The following is a 17,237-nucleotide window of genomic DNA, read 5'->3' on the forward strand; positions in this document are numbered from 1 at the left end:
AACGGATATAATGAGTATTTTTGTCTCAATTTTTGCATTAGTAAGACTCAGTTTAATGTTTTTTCATGTAAGAAAAATTCTCACTTTTAAGAATCAGATGTATATGTGTGTCTACATGTGCATTCAAGAGGCATAGTTAAGAAAGTATCTTTCAACTATTATTTTTCAGGGTGTATAGTTCCATCATCGGTCTGCATCCATCTAGTCACCTATCCATCCTTCTAACTATATTCTAAGCCTCCACCTATTGTCTATCGTCCCTCTGTCTGTCTGTCTTGTCTGTGTCTAATTATCATCTAGTGCTCTGTCTCACTTATTTGGCTTGAACCAGACAGGAAAGTGAAGCCGGTTCATTTGGTAGTGTTTCTCTGGCGCCCTCTACTGACAAAGTCTCCGACCATGCCCAATGTGTGAAGGAGAAACATTAAAAAGACAGTTGTGTAGCTTGATCTGCTTGGGAGGCCCCCTGGCAGTAGGATCAGAGTCCATCTGGTGCATGAGTGGGCTTTTTGGAACCCACTACTTATGATGAGACACCTCTTGCAGCCTTGAGGCAGGGGGAAGGGCTTGGACTTGCCTCTACTGAATGTGCCTCCCTATGGGAGACCTTGCCTTCTTGTGGGTGGGAGTGGGGGGTGCGTTGGGAGGGGGTGGCTGGGGGGGTGGGAGTAGGGAAGAGGGGGATCTTTGATTGGTGTGTAAAATGAATGAAAAATTTTTCTTAACTAAAAAAAATAAAAATAAAAAGATCCAGTCTTAGATTTGCAGAGCAATGGTGATGGAAAGACTTAGAGCTGATGAGTAATAAATTGATAACTTGCATGCCTAATTGTGTAACTATTGTACATGACCACCATATAACCATCAAACCTGGACAAATTGTGTAACTATTGTACACGACCACCATATACCCATCAAACCTGGACAAATTGTGTAACTATTGTACACGACCACCATATAACCATCAAACCCGGACAAATTGTGTTAACTATTGTACACGACCACCATATAGCCATCAAACCCGGACAAATTGTGTTAACTATTGTACACGACCACCATATACCCATCAAACCCGGACAAATTGTGTAACTATTGTACACGACCACCATATACCCATCAAACCCGGACAAATTGTGTAACTATTGTACACGACCACCATATACCCATCAAACTCGGACAAATTGTGTTAACTATTGTACACGACCACCATATACCCATCAAACCCGGACAAACTGTGTAACTATTGTACACGACCACCATATACCCATCAAACCCGGACAAATTGTGTAACTATTGTACACGACCACCTTATACCCATCAAACCCGGACAAATTGTGTAACTATTGTACATGACCACCATATACCCATCAAACCCGGACAAATTGTGTTAACTATTGTACACGACCACCATATACCCATCAAACCCGGACAAATTGTGTTAACTATTGTACACGACCACCATATACCCATCAAACCCGGACAAATTGTGTTAACTATTGTACACGACCACTATATACCCATCAAACCCGGACAAATTGTGTTAACTATTGTACACGACCACCATATACCCATCAAACCCGGACAAATTGTGTAACTATTGTACACGACCACCATATACCCATCAAACCCGGACAAATTGTGTAACTATTGTACACGACCACCATATAACCATCAAACCCGGACAAATTGTGTAACTATTGTACACGACCACCTTATAACCATCAAACCCGGACAAATTGTGTTAACTATTGTACACGACCACCATATACCCATCAAACCCGGACAAATTGTGTTAACTATTGTACACGACTACCATATAACCATTAAACCCGGACAATTCATAGGGAGACTGTATTGTGTTGGTAATATCCACTCATTCAAATCTCGGTTGCCCCACCTTTTCTGGTTTAGAGTCCACTCCAGGGCTCCCAGTGCAACTGGTTTTCATGGCCCTTTGCTGTCCTCCCGACCAGACAATACGAGCTTGTTCCTTTTCTCTCCAGGCCTGTTGGAAGGATTCTGCCTAGATATTTTGTAAGTTTTTCATTTTAGGCTTGTCTGAAATTCCTTCCTGTTAAGTTCAGGGTGTGCGGTGTGGGTCGGAATCATACAGAAAGAGAGTGTGCTTCTCCGTTCAGCATATTGAGTATCTGACATGACTACGGATGAGAAATCCAGCCCCAGCTTTACCTTTGTCCTCTGTGTGTAGAGTGTCTATTTTTTTCAGCTGATTTGAAGAGCTTTCTCTTTATACTTGATCATGTTGTTCCTACCCAAGGTCCTTCGTGTTTCTCTTGTGGACCTGTGCTTTCATCAAGTTTTGACAAAAAAGAAACAAAAGCAAACAAAAGCAGACGCCAGCCATCTCTCATCAGCTTTTCTCATTGCCATGCCTGAACGCCTGACAGAAACGGCTCAAAAGACGGAGAGAGGTTCATTTTACTCTGAAGGCAGACATTTCCAAAGCACGATCGTTGAACCCCCTCGTAGGGGAGCTATAGTGATGTTGACCTCTATGATGGTAGAAACATGTGAAGGAGGGGGACTGCTTAGTTTACGATGGGCAGGAAACAGAAATGGAATAGAGGAAGTGGCCAAGGCAAGGTGTGGCACCCAATGACACACCTCCAGTGACCTGTTTCCACCAACTTGGCCCCACAGTCTACCTATCCTCACTTCCCAATAATGCTAGCTTATTTTTCCAAGTATTTTTCTTCTGCTATACCCACCTTCTTCAGGGGCTCAGATTTCAGGTGATAATGCCATGTGGAAGCCTGAATTACAGGGAGTTTTATTTGTACAGTATTGATTTTATAGTATCCCAGGAAGATAAGTAAGAACAGACTATTCAATCAGCCACCGTTGTCCCAGGCCCAATCCAACCTCCTCCCAGTCTTTTAAAATAATAAGTGACTCAGTAGAGAAATTAACTTTCCTATTTTTATCCCTCTGTGGTGGTTTGAAAGGAAATGACTCCCAAAGGGAGTGGCACTGTTAGGAGGTGTGGCTTTGTTGGAGTAAATATGGCCTTGTTGGAGGAAGTGTGCCATTGTGGAGGTGGGCTTTGAGGTCTCATATATGCTCAAGATACCACCCTGTGTCACAGACCACTTCCTGTCTGCCTGTATGATGCAGAATTCTCAGCTACCTCTCCAGTACCATATCTGCCTGCATGCCACCATACTCCCAGCCACCATGCTCCCTGGGCATAATGATAATGGACTAAATCTCTGAAACTGTAAGCTGCCACCTCAATTAAATGTTTTTTTAAAATAAGAGTTGCTGTGGTCATGCAATAGAAACCCTAACTAAGACACCCTCCCTCACCCTCTGTGAAACCCAGTTGACTTTGTTTATGTAGCTCGGTGTAGCAGCCTTCTCTTCAGTGGTCCTGGGTTTTACATAGACTTCCTCTTTTTGAAGTTGTTTTAAAAACATATATTGGCTCCTTACTTCATGATGATTTCATTTTTTTTGTTCTTAAATCTTTGATTCATCTGGAATTGGCTCAAGGATGAGAAGAATTACACGTTTCCTTTAGTACCTAGTGATTCCCAAACATTACATGGCTTCATAGAATTTTTCCAACCAATTAATTTCAGAGGGCACTTTTGGTTTATGCTAAATATCCATTAAAGAATGCATATGCTGAAACTATATTACACATGCAACACACATATAGTGTATTTAAGGGTAAGTGGACTTAAGAGAAAGGAAATTTATGAACTTGGTTTGATTATTCTCTGACTTACAAAATTGAAAACAAAACCAAAATCACAGCCACGGCAGGACAGAAACAGTGTTCTGCGTGTGCATGGTTGACATGGGAGCTCTCTGGGTAGAGGTAGGGAAACTGCTTCAGCATGGCTGACCCAAACCCTGGGATTCCACATCAGTGTGCGTGTATTGATTCCGAGGTAAGAACAGAGAACGAAGTGTTAGAATTGATCCCTCACATCTGCTACTTTCTCCTTTGGTAACTCTGTGCCACTCACCCATGACAGACTTCGTCTGTCAGTCCTTCGTTGCCAGCCCCTCTTCCCCCCAACCTTATAAAGAAAACCACATTGTTCTAGTTTCAGCTTAGGACCACTCTGTGACCTGGCTGGGTTTCTGTCTCAGGCTAGTCTCCCTCTGAAGCCACACATCTCCCTGTACACACTGCACTCTGGACCTGTGACTGATCCAAGATGCTCTGTGCTTCTGTTCCTGTCAGAAAAAGAGGTGGTATTGTTGACCGGAGTCAGCCCTCTTGAGGTGCATGTTATGGACGTGGTAGCATTTAGCACTATATTCTGCGGACTGAATGTCTCACAGATTCATTTTGAAACCTAGAGTTAAAAGTCTATCAGGGCTCCGGGGAGGTGATGAGATCATAAGGGTGGAACCTCCATTAACGGGATTAGTGCCCCTCTGAAAGACCCTAGAGAGTTCTCTCTGCTCTTCCCTCCATGGAGGACAGTGAGAAGGCACCACCTGTGTATAAATCGAGAAGGAAGCCCTCATCAGAATGCAATGACCCAGGTACTCCACAGAGTTTGCAAAAACATCCTTTAATAACTCATCTTTCTCAGGGGTCCCTTCTCAACTGTCATTCATTACAAAGCATCTAAAAGTAAGGATACTTGGTTGGGTTGGGGAGAACCTGGAGAAGACTGGGGAAAGGCTTTTATGCCCTCCCAAAGTCAGGTGGCACCATGGCGGCTCAGGGCATGAGCTTAGGCTGGATTCATGATTTTAGCAAACAATAGGCTGCTCCACGTGAAGTCGTCAAAAATTAGGAGAGTGAAGGGCCTGTTGAAGGTGATGGTGAGTGGTTCAGGTATCGGGGGAGCCTCTCTGGTGACAACATGCCGTGCACCTGTCTCATCCAGTTGCAGCATGGCCTTGTGGACCACCTGTGAGAAACACGTCAGAGGCGGGAAATGAGTCCTTGTCATGAGGAAGGAACTGTCCACGTCTCATCACGTGGACACTGCATCCATGGAAGGTGAAGCAGCCAGGATGCCCCAAACTGCCTCCCTGTTGGACTAGCAGGCTGCACACACCACACCGAAGTTAAAGGAACCAGGTCTCATGGTCTATCCTGGGCTCGACTTACCAGACCCTAGGCTTCAAAACACCTCACGCTGCCCACCTAGCTACGGAAACAGCAGAGCTGAACTTCTACAAAGTGCTTTTGCCTCCTCTGCCTAGGAAAGTCCAGGCTGAAGTTGAAAGGCAAGCCCTTTGCTGTTGCTGTGCTCCTTTTAATGATTAAAATTAGATGGAATTCTGAAGACAGCTAAATGGCTGACAGATCCCATCCCAGCAACTAAATAATAGGTGACAATCACTGTATACCCAGCATGCCTTGGTGGTGGTGGGGTCTCATCAACTCCACTTCTCAGCAAGTCTGAAGGTCCCTGAGTGTTCCTGCTATAGGCTCCAGGCAGAGGCTGAGCTGGGACTGGGACCTCTGTGGTGAGTCTCGAGGATTTGAGATCTTGACCCAGAGTCCAACATGCAACTGTTTTTGTTGCTGTTTGGTTTTCCTAGCTCCATGACCATGTCAAGCTCTCTGCCTTTCCTGGGTTAAGGATTGCCCTGAGCAGTTGGGATAATGTCTCCCTTCTCTATATAAACTTGAAGCTTCAGTCAGTGGTCAGTGTGCTTTGGGGCCTTAGAATATTCTATCCTTTGGTATTTCTAGTACAGCCATACTGGGGGAAAAATCCCTTTCCTGTTTTTCGAAAAGGAAAAAAAGGGGTAAAAGGAGGCTTCTGTGTGGCTTAGCTTCCTCACTGGCTTTACTCATCCACACAGCCCATTTATTGAACTCAGATTTCACTAAGTAAGGATTCCACGCACCACCCAGGGCCCTGTGTTTTGAGGACAGTGTCCACATCTGAGTAATGGAAACATATCTGGATCCCAGCACAGGCTTGGGCACATAGTAGGTGTTCAATCAAAATGTTTGGAATGAATTTATGAATTGAAAACATCAAGCTGAAGGCTGAGGCATGCAACTGAGTAGAAGGCTCAGTGTGTTGCTGAGGAGGATCATTACTGTGTCCTCTATGTCTTTTTGCCTGGGGCTGCTCTCATTTCTGCCACGACAACTTTGTTTTCCAGTGTCCCCTCTCTCGTGAGGCTTCATGGGTTGGGTAGCTGCCGGGGCTGTGACTCTCCCTTGTCATGAGCTTTCTGTGTGGTTGTTTTCTTGCTGAGCCTCTGTTTACTGAACTGTGGTTGACGGGGCTTGGTCCTGGGGTTTTCAGCTTGGGATCTGCAGGACCATTCACAAATGGGCTTGTGTTGCTTACTGTTAAGATTTTTTAGTGTAAATTTTGGAGAAAAAGCTCCCAAGATACTTACCTTTAACGGCTTTAGTGGAGAATCCTCGGTGATGTTTGAGAAAGCTGATTGACTGGTGAACAAATCTGTAATGCCCATGCCTGCCAGTGCATCTTCAAGGTCATAGGTACCAGACATGGAGACCTTGGGGATGTACAGGTTCACCCATCTGCTCAAGGTGAAGCAGAAGAAGTTAGAGGGTCCAAGGCTAGGCCTTGTGGTAGAGAGCAGCATATCCTTTCCTAGACAGATCTCTTCAGTACTTGTAGCAACAGGCTGACTCACTCACTAGGGATGACAGGAAGGGCAAAAAGCAGGAATGATCTCTTCCTCATATGTAAGCTTCTTCTCTGGGTCTTTGAATTACCTAAATTCATCTTTTTTTTTCTGGATGATTCCTTTGAGCTGATTATGTCTGTGATATAGCTGGACTATTGATCAGTCTTTATGGTCTCTGAAGAAGGGAGAATAAGAGTGTGGAGAGAACTCCTGGCCAGAAGCAGTAGTTAGTCCTGGCCAACCTACACAAATGATTCTATGCCCCAACAGCCAAGTCCTGTCCCCTCTGCTAATATCCTTATCACAGCTGGTTCAGCCTATGTGCTGTTAAGGCCTCTCATGGTTAATCTTTATTTTCAAATGACTAGACTTTAATTTCAAAATGACATTTTCAAGTGTCACCTAGGAGACACACTTTCAAACATATCTATGAAAGCATTTCCAGAGAGGTTTAACAGAGGAGGGAGGACCCATCCTAAACAGCCTGAGTTCTGCTATGAGATGGAGAAAAGGGAAATCAGAGGGAGAAGTTTCTGCTTATTTTCATGTCTTGCTGGCACTTTCATCTGACCTTTCACCTGCTCTGTTGCTGCCACCACAGCTGCTTCTGTCATCTTAAGCTGCCATCAGAATCCAGATTTTCAGACTTCTACTATGGAATGAAGACCAACTACTCTACAGGAGTTCCGTAGGTCTTCAGCATCAGATTTGGACTGATGAGCCATCCAGCCTAATGGATTGAGAAGCTCCTGGTTTTTTTTTCTCAACCAGGGCAAGACTTCCATTGTTGGACTACCTAGACTATAGTGGTGTATAAACCAACCTAATAAATCTTCTTTAATATATAAAAATGCAAGGGAAAAAAGTAGCTGAGAGGCCTGATGAGCACAAGCATTTGCTCTTACTGTTTCTTGTCTATGGATGCACTATGACCAGCCATCTCACTTTCCTACCATCATACCTTTCCATCGCAATGGACTGAATGTATCCTCTCTTAACCCAGAACCCAAAATAAAAACTGCCTCCCGTTAAATTGCTTCTGTTGAGTATCTGTCACAGCAAACAGAAAACTAGTACAGAAAATTGGTACCAGAAGTGGGGTGGTTCCTATGACTACCTGGTTTGTAGACCTTTGGAAATGGTTTTGATGAGGAATTTAGAAGAGCTTGAGCCTGTGGTCTAGATAAACCCTAGAGTTTGATAGTAAAAGCTGGTAAGAGTGTGCAAGCCAGATTGCTAATAGAAATGCAGGCAGTGAAGTACTGGATCACAAGGTTTCATCTTGAAAGGAAGACTCTATTGACAACAATCAGACTACAGGCCATCCAGGTTACATTATGTGGAAAGTGTGGCTGTGTTCTGTCCATATCCTAAAAGCTTGGATGAGGATGAACTCAGAAGTAGTGGACTAAGTTGTTTTGCAGGGGAAATTTCAAGAAAACATCATCCAAGTTGTGGTACTGTTATTACTGACTGAATTTACCCAGATTTACAGGGAGAGGTATCAGAAAATTAGAGCAGAAAGGTGTGGAAAATGTGTAGTTTGGTGAGGAAAGGAACTTAATGCTGGTTGAAGTTGAGGACAGGATGGGCTTAGATAAACTGACCATATTATTATTAGAGAGATTAACATTGTTAGTGAAAACCAGAGACTTTGCACTGGGACAGTAAGAAAAGAGCCTTGAGTGCAAGTTCCTACTTACTCTTCAAGAGTGCAAAAGACCCATTTGAAAGGCTAGCATCTGAAATGATGGAGCCTTCAAGGTACCTGTAAGAAAATTGTTACCTAGGAAAGGATCTTCTGAGTCTCAGACACAAAGGCATACAGAGGCTACTGCATTTGTGATCCGAGGAGTGACATCTCAAGCTAGCAGTCGAACTTGGCATCACCCACATTGGGAAATTTTGGTAGGCATTAAAGATGCAATAATGAGGAGTCATAGAAGCTGGCACCAAGTTTCCAGGAAATCTTTGAGGCCAAGCAACGTATAGTATAAGTTTCCTATGCAGAGTTCCTGAGCAGGCTATGTGAAGGTGAAGCCTCAGTGGCAGTGGAGATTCCAGGATGTTGAATGTGACAGGTCCTTTGGGTGACTGTCAAGGATAATTGCAGATGTGGAGTGGAATCAGCCCAGGAGAGAGACTACATCATCCACAGGCAGCAAAAGGGAAGCAGAAGCTGTTGGGGCCTGAATGAGGCCACCAAGATGCCCAGACATGAAACTGCAGGATGTTGCTTTTGTCCTTTTGGATTTTAGTCTTGCTTTGGTCTCTCTCCCCTCTCCCAATCGACCCTTCTATAATTGGAAATTTTATTCTGTGATGTTGTATATTGGAAGTATGGAAACTGGTTTCTTATTTTACAGGGACTTACAGTCAAGATATTGCCTTGAGTCTCAAAAGAAGCTTTTGACTTTTGAACAGTGTCAATATTGTTAAGCCTACTTAATTTTTAAAGAAGTAAATTCATTTTGCATTATGAGATGGCCATGCACCTATGGGGGCCAGGAGTGGGATGTGATAGTTTAAAAATGATGTTTTTTTGAGTATTAAGTTGTCAAGGGGTGGACTTGTGATGATTAATCTTCACTATTGATTGGATTTTAGAACCAGGTAGCAGATACACTTTTGGGTGTGTTTGTGATGGTGTTTCCAGAGAGGTTAATTGCAGAGGGAGGACCCATCCTATATGTGGGTTGGGTGTCCTGACTATGCGAAGGGGGCAAAAGGGAGCCAGTGTTCTGCTTCACCATAGATGGGCCCAGAAGCAACAGAGCCAAGTTACTATGGACTGCAGTCTTTGAAACTGTAGAGAAAAAGACATCTTTCTGTCTCTTTCAATGTTTCTCTCAGGTATTCACGACAGCAATGAAGAATGAAGTAACACAAACAAAAACTAACATATCTCATTCCTGGTACCAGGAATCGCTTTCTGTGAATACCAGACAATGTGGTTCAGAAGTCTTGAGAACTGGCTTGAGGAATTGGAAATGCTTGGAGGTCCAGCTAGAGAAGCTCTAGAATTCTGTAAAAAGGAGCCTACTGTGTAATTGGGGAGGGGGCTCAGAAGAGCAAAATGCTGATGGTCCCATGTAAGTAAAGACTGCTTAGGAAGTTTCAAGTGGGAATGAGAGCTGGGTAGGGAATTGAGCAAGAGGAAGATCATGTTACATTCTGACAATCAAGTTATCTGCACTTTGTCCATGCCTTGAGACTTGCATGGGGCCTGGATTTAAATGTGATGAATAAATTCACAAAGCATAGGAGATTTCAAGGCATCCCAGTATCATGCCATGGGTTCTGTTGGCTGCTTTGATCAGATTTACAGTGAGAATTGAGAACAAAAATGCAGAGTGGAAGGATTTAAAAAAAAAAAAGGACAATCTGGTCAGAAGAACACGTTAAAAGTTGTGAACAAGGAAGGGAAGGTATGGTTGCTCAAGACATTTGCATGATACCCAAGAAATGAGCCTGAGCCTTGTGGTAATCTTTAATTTCAGCTACTGCAGACCCCACAGCAGGAGACTGAAGCGCCAAAGCCTGCTTGGCATACAAAATGAGTTCAAGGCCAGTCTGAGTAAACCCACCTTTAAAAGGTGGAAAAACGGCCCAGCGGTGAGTTTAGCATGCAGAGACCTCAGGTTTAATTCCTAGTACTGAATTTAAAAAAGAGATATTTTAAATTGTAGCTATAGGAGCCACATCTGGAGGTGAGACCACACACACACCACAGGATTCATATGTGAAAGCATAAACTCACTTAGAAGATATTTGCTTAAGAAAATAATGCAGCTAGAGCAACAGGCTCACACAGGGCACCTGGGCAGCTGTTTCTCCATGATTCTTTTCACTATGGTCAGTTGCCCAGGATGCAACAGTCATTTGCACTGTACCTTACAGAGGCCCCAAGGACTAACAGATTCCCTTTATAGTGAACCAGCTAAGAAAAGAGAAAAGTGGGGGAGCTTGGTGCTTGGTGAGTTCCCTCTAAGGAATTGATATAAAAATATAATGTACAAAATGTCTATGACTATGAAATTCACAAGAAATGGGGATTGGACGTGTGGTATGCCCCAAACGACCTCTGTGATAGATGGATATATAAGTATACCGTCCAGCTGCAGAAGCTCACAGCCTATGGGGAGCAGTAAGGCCTTGTGGGGTCTATCTTGGAGAGGAAGAAGTCTCCCTGCCTTGTTTTCCAGAAACGTACACCTTATAGAAACCCACAAGGTGACTGGAGGCTTTACCTTTTGGTCAGAAGCTTGTCCCACCTCTCAATTGTGTCCCTGTTAAGTTTGGCGATGACGGTGTCCATCTGGCCCTGGTCTGGAAGGATGAAGAAGGTAGTTCCATTTCCCAAGTATCTCATCTTTAACACTTGGCAGGGGATCTTTGAGTCGTGAAGATAATCCATATTGCCTGATTGGAACATCATGGGCACCCTGACGGTGCTGGTCTCGTTCACGTGGAAGTCCTCATCCTTGGTATTTTCTGGATTTAAGGGAAGCTCCCACATGCCTGGAAAGATGCAAGGCGGGGGGGGGGGGGAGGAGATGGGAGGGGTTATCAATCATTAGGTTTGTAGACTGGGAATTAAAACCAAGCTTGGACACCCTCTTGTGAAGCAGCGGAACACCCACTGATCCTGCAGAAACAAGGTAAGGTATGCAGCCATCTGCTGCAGGCCAGGAATACCCTGCTTGAGCTGCCCAATTCCCAGAAAGATGCAATAATCCTCAGGAGCTTAAAGCCTATTCTGCATGCAACAGAGTGGTGCAGCAGCAGTGTGCTGGGCTATGCAGCCTGCAGCAGCATGCTGGGCGATGCAGCCTGCCCTGTCCCCTGCTCTCTGGTGGTTGAGGATTAGCTCTGCTTGAGATTAGCCTCCAAACACAGGCAAGGGGAGAGAAAAGGACCATGGGTCTTGGATTGCAGATAGGTCCCACTTAAATTAGACTTCTAACTGGGCCTCTGGGCCTGAGGTAGGTCTCAGTGCTGAGAATTTTGGTGGTCCTAGAACTCAAACCTTGAATTCATGGTCTCTGGTGGGAAGAGGGAGAAGCTCACTTTGGAGAAATGAACCATCTCAAAAGTCTGGCCAGTTCCTGGAGGAGGCTGGTGCCTCTGCCACTTAGAATGAGGGCATTCCAGACAATGATATATATATATCATTGTCTTCCTGTGTATAGAGTCAGGATACAGGATGTTTTCAGGCTCACAGTTCCCCTTCCCCTCAGCTGGTGGAGTCACTGTCTAGCCTGTTTGCTTGCTGTGGTACTGGTCAGTTCTGACAGAAAGAATGTCATTCCTTAGACTGAGTCAAAGCTTGGCTGCTTGCAACACCTGCCCCTTAGCCTCTTCTGTCCTTCAGAAGCCAGCCCCAAGCAGTGTGGCCCGGTCTAATCTCCTGACCTCCACAGTTAGCAGATAACAAATGTATACAGCCACTGTCCACAGTAACTTGTTACAGTATTATCAGGAGGCTCATACAGGCTTCTGTGGAGGCAAGCATGCTCAAGGACAGGAGAGGAATTTGGTATAGTCAGTCGAGTGTGTGTGTGTGTGTGTGTGTGTGTGTGTGTGTGTTGTATGTATGCTGTGTGTGTGTTTGTGTGCTGTGTGTATGTGTTGTATGTGTGCTGTGTGTTTGCACGTGCACTGTATGTTGAGATCTTAGAAAAGGGAAAGTACTGAGACACAAGGCTAGAGAAGACAGAAAAAGTAGAGGGTTCTAGACCAAGGCTTTCACTCTCGACACTCTAGATATTTAGGGATGGTGACACCATGAGGGGGCTTGTATGTGTTTGTGTATATGTTTATGTATTTGTATGTGTTCTCTGTCTATGTTTGTGTGTGTGTGTGTGTGTTTGTGTGTATGCGTATTTGTGTGTGTGTGTGTGTGTGTGTGTGTGCATTGTGAACAGCATTGTGAGTTGCATGTCCAGTAGCCTTCCTGGCCTCTACTTACTGGATCCCAGTCCCTCATCCTATCTTACCCCTAGTTGTGACATAAAAAAGAAAAAAAAGTGCTCCTCAAAGTTGCCTAATGTACCTGGGAAGGTGAGAGCCTCAGCTTCTGCTTAGAATCAGTGTTATAGAGGAAGGTCAGATTTGATTCTTAGGAGCAAGGTGTCTCCTAACCAACTGATCATAAAAATCTTGTTCAGTTGGTGGAGGGGCACACAAGACACATTCTGGGCTCTCCTGTGGAGGTATTATTTCAGCAAGGCAGCCATGAGTTCTGGAATCTATAATTCTAACAAATCTTTCAGGAAGTGTTCAAGAACAGCACTGTGGGTATCCTAGTTCCAATCTGGTAGACACTGGCATTTGTCAGGGATAGGACATGGTCAGAACTGGCTGTGAACTCTAGGCCATTTTGTGTGGGGTGGCTTTGTGGGCACTAGGGAGATCTGTGGTGGAGTGGGATCTCATTAGGATGGGAGGGAGGGGAGAGCAGTACCTTTGAGGAAGATGTAGTTGACCAGGATGAGGGCGGCTGGACTCTCCTGGTCTGAGAACACATGTGTGATTTTCCCCTGTGTCTTACTCTCAACATGCTTGTTGATCTGCTTGCTGGCTTCAGCCCAGTCATTGAAATTGGTGGTCAAGGCCTCTGACTTGTAATAGCGTGCAATGTCTGTTAAGAACAAGTCCTTTAGCTTCAGGTTCTTGTTGAGGAACATGGCATTGCCCATGCTCATCTCCAAGTTGCTGTCTGACTGGCTGAGAAGGTGACTGAGCTGCTCGAATTTCTGGTAGATCTCATCTTCAGGTATCTCTGTGAGGTTGAAGCCCACGTCTTGGAGAAGCTGTGTCTTTGTGGGGCCCATTGTGCCAAGGGACATCATGGCCAAGGCCGTTGTGACACTCACGGGGGAGATTAAGATATTTTTGTGAGGCTCCAAGGTCGATAGGTGATGGTACAGGTTGAAGGCAAAGTCAACATTGGTGGGGGCCAGGCCTCGGTGAGGGCTCAATGAAGACTCAGCGGTGCTGTCATTCAAGGTGTGGGCAGTCATGAGGACACTGGCAGATAGCCAGAGGAGACAGGTATGCAGAGCAAGTGGCATTGTTCTGGTTGAGTATACCCTGCCAAATCAAGAGTGCTTGTTAGAGGATATGGCAGTCCCAGAGTCGGTGGCACATGGTGCTGTTGGAGGCAGGCCAAGACCCCACTTTGCCCTCTATTTTTCCCTTCCCATTGGCTGTTGACCTTGGCAGTCACAGCAGAGCCCTGGCCTTTAGGGTCCATATTGGAAGATGTTTTTACTCAGTGCACTTGCTAAGTGCCTAACACTTTCTCAAGCATCTTGCCTATATTCTCCTGTAAGTTTCATCAAAAAACTCAAAGTAGACTTTGTTAACTCTACTGTAGGCAGCCAGAAACTCAGACGGACTTAGGACCCATGCAACTCATATATTTAACATGCAAGAAAAGCTAAACCAAATGTGGCCAAGCTCTCCTTCAAAACTGAGGGCTTGCTAAACCATGCTCAGTTTGTACAGTATGAAACCCTGCTAAGTGGGTTTCCTTTTGATTCCAGATCAGAATGAAAAGCCACTGGACATGCGGTGGTGGCGCACGCCTTTAAACCCAGTACTCGGGTGGCAGAGCCATGAGGATCTCTGTGAGTTTAAGGCCAACCTGGGCTACAGAGTGAGTTCCAGGAAAGGCACAAAGCTACACAGAGAAACCCTGTCTTGAAAAAACAAAAACAAAAACAAAAAAAAAAAAAAAGAAAGAAAGAAAAAAAGAAAAGCCACTGGACATCAGTTAGAAGCCGATGGAGAGATACAGATGCCTGCTAAAGGGCAGGATGCAGACAACTTGCTAAACCATGCTCAGGCTAGGTGTCATTGGAATTTTACTTTGCAAATCCACCTTTTATATTCTATGTGACCTTTAAATCCACCTTTTTATATTCTATGTGACTTTTAAAAGCGTGGAGGTTGACTTGTTGAGGGTTCTCTGTGTTAACCACTGTCTGCTGCAAAAAGAAGCCTCTTTGAGAACCGCCCTAACCCCTGGGTAGAAGACAGGAACCCCCGCCCCAGGCAGTTTGTTACCATGTTTCTTTTGCAGAGTAACTGCAGTAGGGTTTCCATTGACGGCTTCTGGAAGAGGGAGAATTAGTTCTCTTTAAGAATGAGAGACTAGCCATGCTTCCGTAGATCGCCCTACACCCATACACATACTAGCCACAGAAAGTGGACTCAGTATTAAAAACAACAAAACAAAACAAAACAAAAAAAACCCACCAGACAGTGGTGGCACACACCTTTAATCTGAGCACTTGGGAGGCAGAGGCAGGCAGATGCTTGTAAGTTCGAGGTCAACCTCGTTTACAAAGTGTGTTCCAGGACAGCCAGACTGTAACACAGAGAAACATTTGTCTCAAAAAACAAAACAAAACAACAAAACCTCCAAAACAAACGAACAAAACACATGATGTTGGGGAGGATGTGCTAGGAAGAGGGAAGGACTTGCAGGGGAGGAAGAGTGGATTTGATCAGACCACGTTTCAGACCACGTTTTCATGTGTAAAATTCTCAAATTTGCGGACAACAACAAAATTATAAGTTGAAGTCTTGGGGGCTCCCCAATCCAGAAAGATAACATCTATGACTAAAAGGGGGTAGGACAGAGGGGCAGAAGCTGAGTTTTCAGGGGCTCCCTAGTGCCTACATGACTGGGGCACACAGTTGCCCTCAGAAACATCAGGAAGAGGAAGGAGGCCCAGCCCACTGGACCCTCATGACTCAGTCCTCCAGTTTTAAATTGGAGTGCTGTCTGTCTGTCTGCAACACTGCTGGGTGTCACAGGTTTCCTCAGGACACACACTGGATTGTTACCCTGCTGCAGGCCAGGTCAGAGGTTAGGACAGGGCAGGGCATAGATGGCAGAGCAGGTCACTACAGTCCTCTAGTGTTTGCTGAGCTCCATCCTGGCCTGAGACTTGGAGATAAAGATGGCGATATCCTGCCCTACCCATATGGCTCCACTCTGTGGGCCCCTCCCATTCCTTGCCTGGCTCATTCCCTTTTGGCCTTTGAGACTCAGGTGCTTGGTCACTGCCTCCAGGAAGCTTTCCATCCTCCTTTTTCTCTGCCACTGTCCTCGTGTTCTGCACAGTGACATCTTGGTTTCTGCACTGGGCCATGACCTGTCTATGATCCCCTTTAGGGGAAGGACCCCAGTCAATAGTAGGCTGGGCCTCTTTCCTCTTCCTGCTGTTTCTTGGGGGCAACCGTGTGCCTCATTCTTCCTGTGTCAAACCTCTACGATGGAGATGAAAACCCCCACTGCCTCATGAGATTGTTGTGAATGCTTGGTGTGGCTATCATCAACGCATGACTTACACAAACTCACTTCACGGGTAATCCTGCAACTCATTGTAGAGTTGGGGAAACTGAGCTGGACAAAGCAGGGCATCCATAAAGGACTGGGCATGCATCTCCAGAGCCACCCTGCTCATCTCTACTGAAAACCACATGGCCAGCAAGGTGTCTCTTTCAGACCAGCCTATGAAAAGGCTTGAGGGTCACGTGTTTCTTTCTAGCAATACCCTCCTTGCCCCTCCTCTCTGAAGTGGCTTGGATTAGGCAGGGATTTAGGTAAGCATCACAGCTCATGGTGTGATGCAGAGAGTTAACACAGGTCTTTCTCCTATTGGCAGCATCCCCACCCCAGATCTCCAAGTGAGGGTTGATGGATGAGGGGTGTGTGGACACTCTTCAGAGTGCCCCTGCATGTACCAGCTGTGCACCCCAACCCTACCCCATAGTGGTGCCTGACACCCATCTCAGCTCTGAGATCCCCCCCCCCCCAATTCCTGGGTGCTAATGCTGCTCCATCAGGCCACTGGTAACAATGAAACATAGTCACAGCTCCCAGTGATGGCTTCCTGGCAAGGAAGGAGCCCAAGGGAAATCAAACCCCAGTGGTGACTCCCAGACTCCAGGATCTGGGAAGCCTTCCACAAGGTTGCCTCATGCCACAGCTGACTGCCATCATGTTCGCCTACTCAAAATCTCGAACAAGCAAGCTGCATGCATGGCTGTGTTCTGGAGTGCAGCAGATGCAGAGGTGGGGATCCTGGCAAGAGCAGGAGGCATGGAGGGCTCTCAGGGGTAACTTACGTCCGCAGTGGGTTCCGCTTGTTCTTGCTGGCTCTGCTCGGCTGTCTGGGATGCTAGTATATGTACAGTAAGGCTTCAGGGAGGCTGCCCACTAAACCTTGTTTGCTAGTTAATGGTTAGAGGAGGGAGACAGTGGCCTTCACCATTTGGTGGTCCCCACCCCCCAAACATCAACCAATGGGAGGCTTTATAGGTAGTGAGGGTAAACACAGTAATGCTGTAAATTAACTTTCCACTGCATTCTGCTCCCTGAAGTTTTACTTTTAATATGAAAATGTGGCTGGAGTTGCGTCAGTGTTTGTGGGTGCTCCGTGCCAGCTGGCAGAGGATCCACTGGTGTCATTAATAAGCACCACAGCATGGACTCTGTTAAGAGCCAGATACTTGGCACCAGGAGGGGAAGAATTAGCCAAGGGTGGGAACAACACGTGCATGAATGAATGCATGACCAGCCAAGGGCTTCCTGTGGGTTATCT

General features: G+C 45.6%; 1 protein-coding gene across 1 annotated transcript; it reads right to left on the minus strand.

Moving 5' to 3' along the window:
• Nucleotides 1–4,468: 4,468 nt before the first annotated feature.
• On the minus strand, nucleotides 4,469–13,700 carry Serpina6 (serpin family A member 6). Its single transcript, XM_052738207.1, has 4 exons — nucleotides 13,082–13,700; nucleotides 10,866–11,136; nucleotides 6,358–6,505; nucleotides 4,469–4,898 (listed from the first exon to the last, which is right to left on the minus strand). The coding sequence occupies exons 1-4, from the start codon at nucleotides 13,689–13,691 to the stop codon at nucleotides 4,719–4,721; spliced, it is 1,209 nt and encodes a 402-aa protein (XP_052594167.1). The 5' UTR covers nucleotides 13,692–13,700; the 3' UTR covers nucleotides 4,469–4,718.
• Between the last annotated feature and the right edge of the window lie 3,537 nt (nucleotides 13,701–17,237).

The sequence above is a fragment of the Peromyscus californicus genome, unplaced genomic scaffold, assembly GCF_007827085.1.
Source record: "Peromyscus californicus insignis strain IS unplaced genomic scaffold, ASM782708v3 Scaffold_15__1_contigs__length_86483966, whole genome shotgun sequence".
Classification (NCBI taxonomy): Eukaryota; Metazoa; Chordata; class Mammalia; order Rodentia; family Cricetidae; genus Peromyscus; species Peromyscus californicus.

Bases quoted from the DNA above. Each gene is read 5' to 3' on its own strand.
- Serpina6 (XM_052738207.1), bottom strand. From the start codon at position 13,691: ATGCCACTTGCTCTGCATACCTGTCTCCTCTGGCTATCTGCCAGTGTC. The intron at 6,506-10,865 runs GTAAAGCCTCCA...CACCTTGAGCAG, and splicing joins GACAAGCTTCTGACCAAAAG to ATGGGTGAACCTGTACATCC. The intron at 4,899-6,357 runs GTAAGTATCTTG...TGTTTCTCACAG, and splicing joins CTCCACTAAAGCCGTTAAAG to GTGGTCCACAAGGCCATGCT.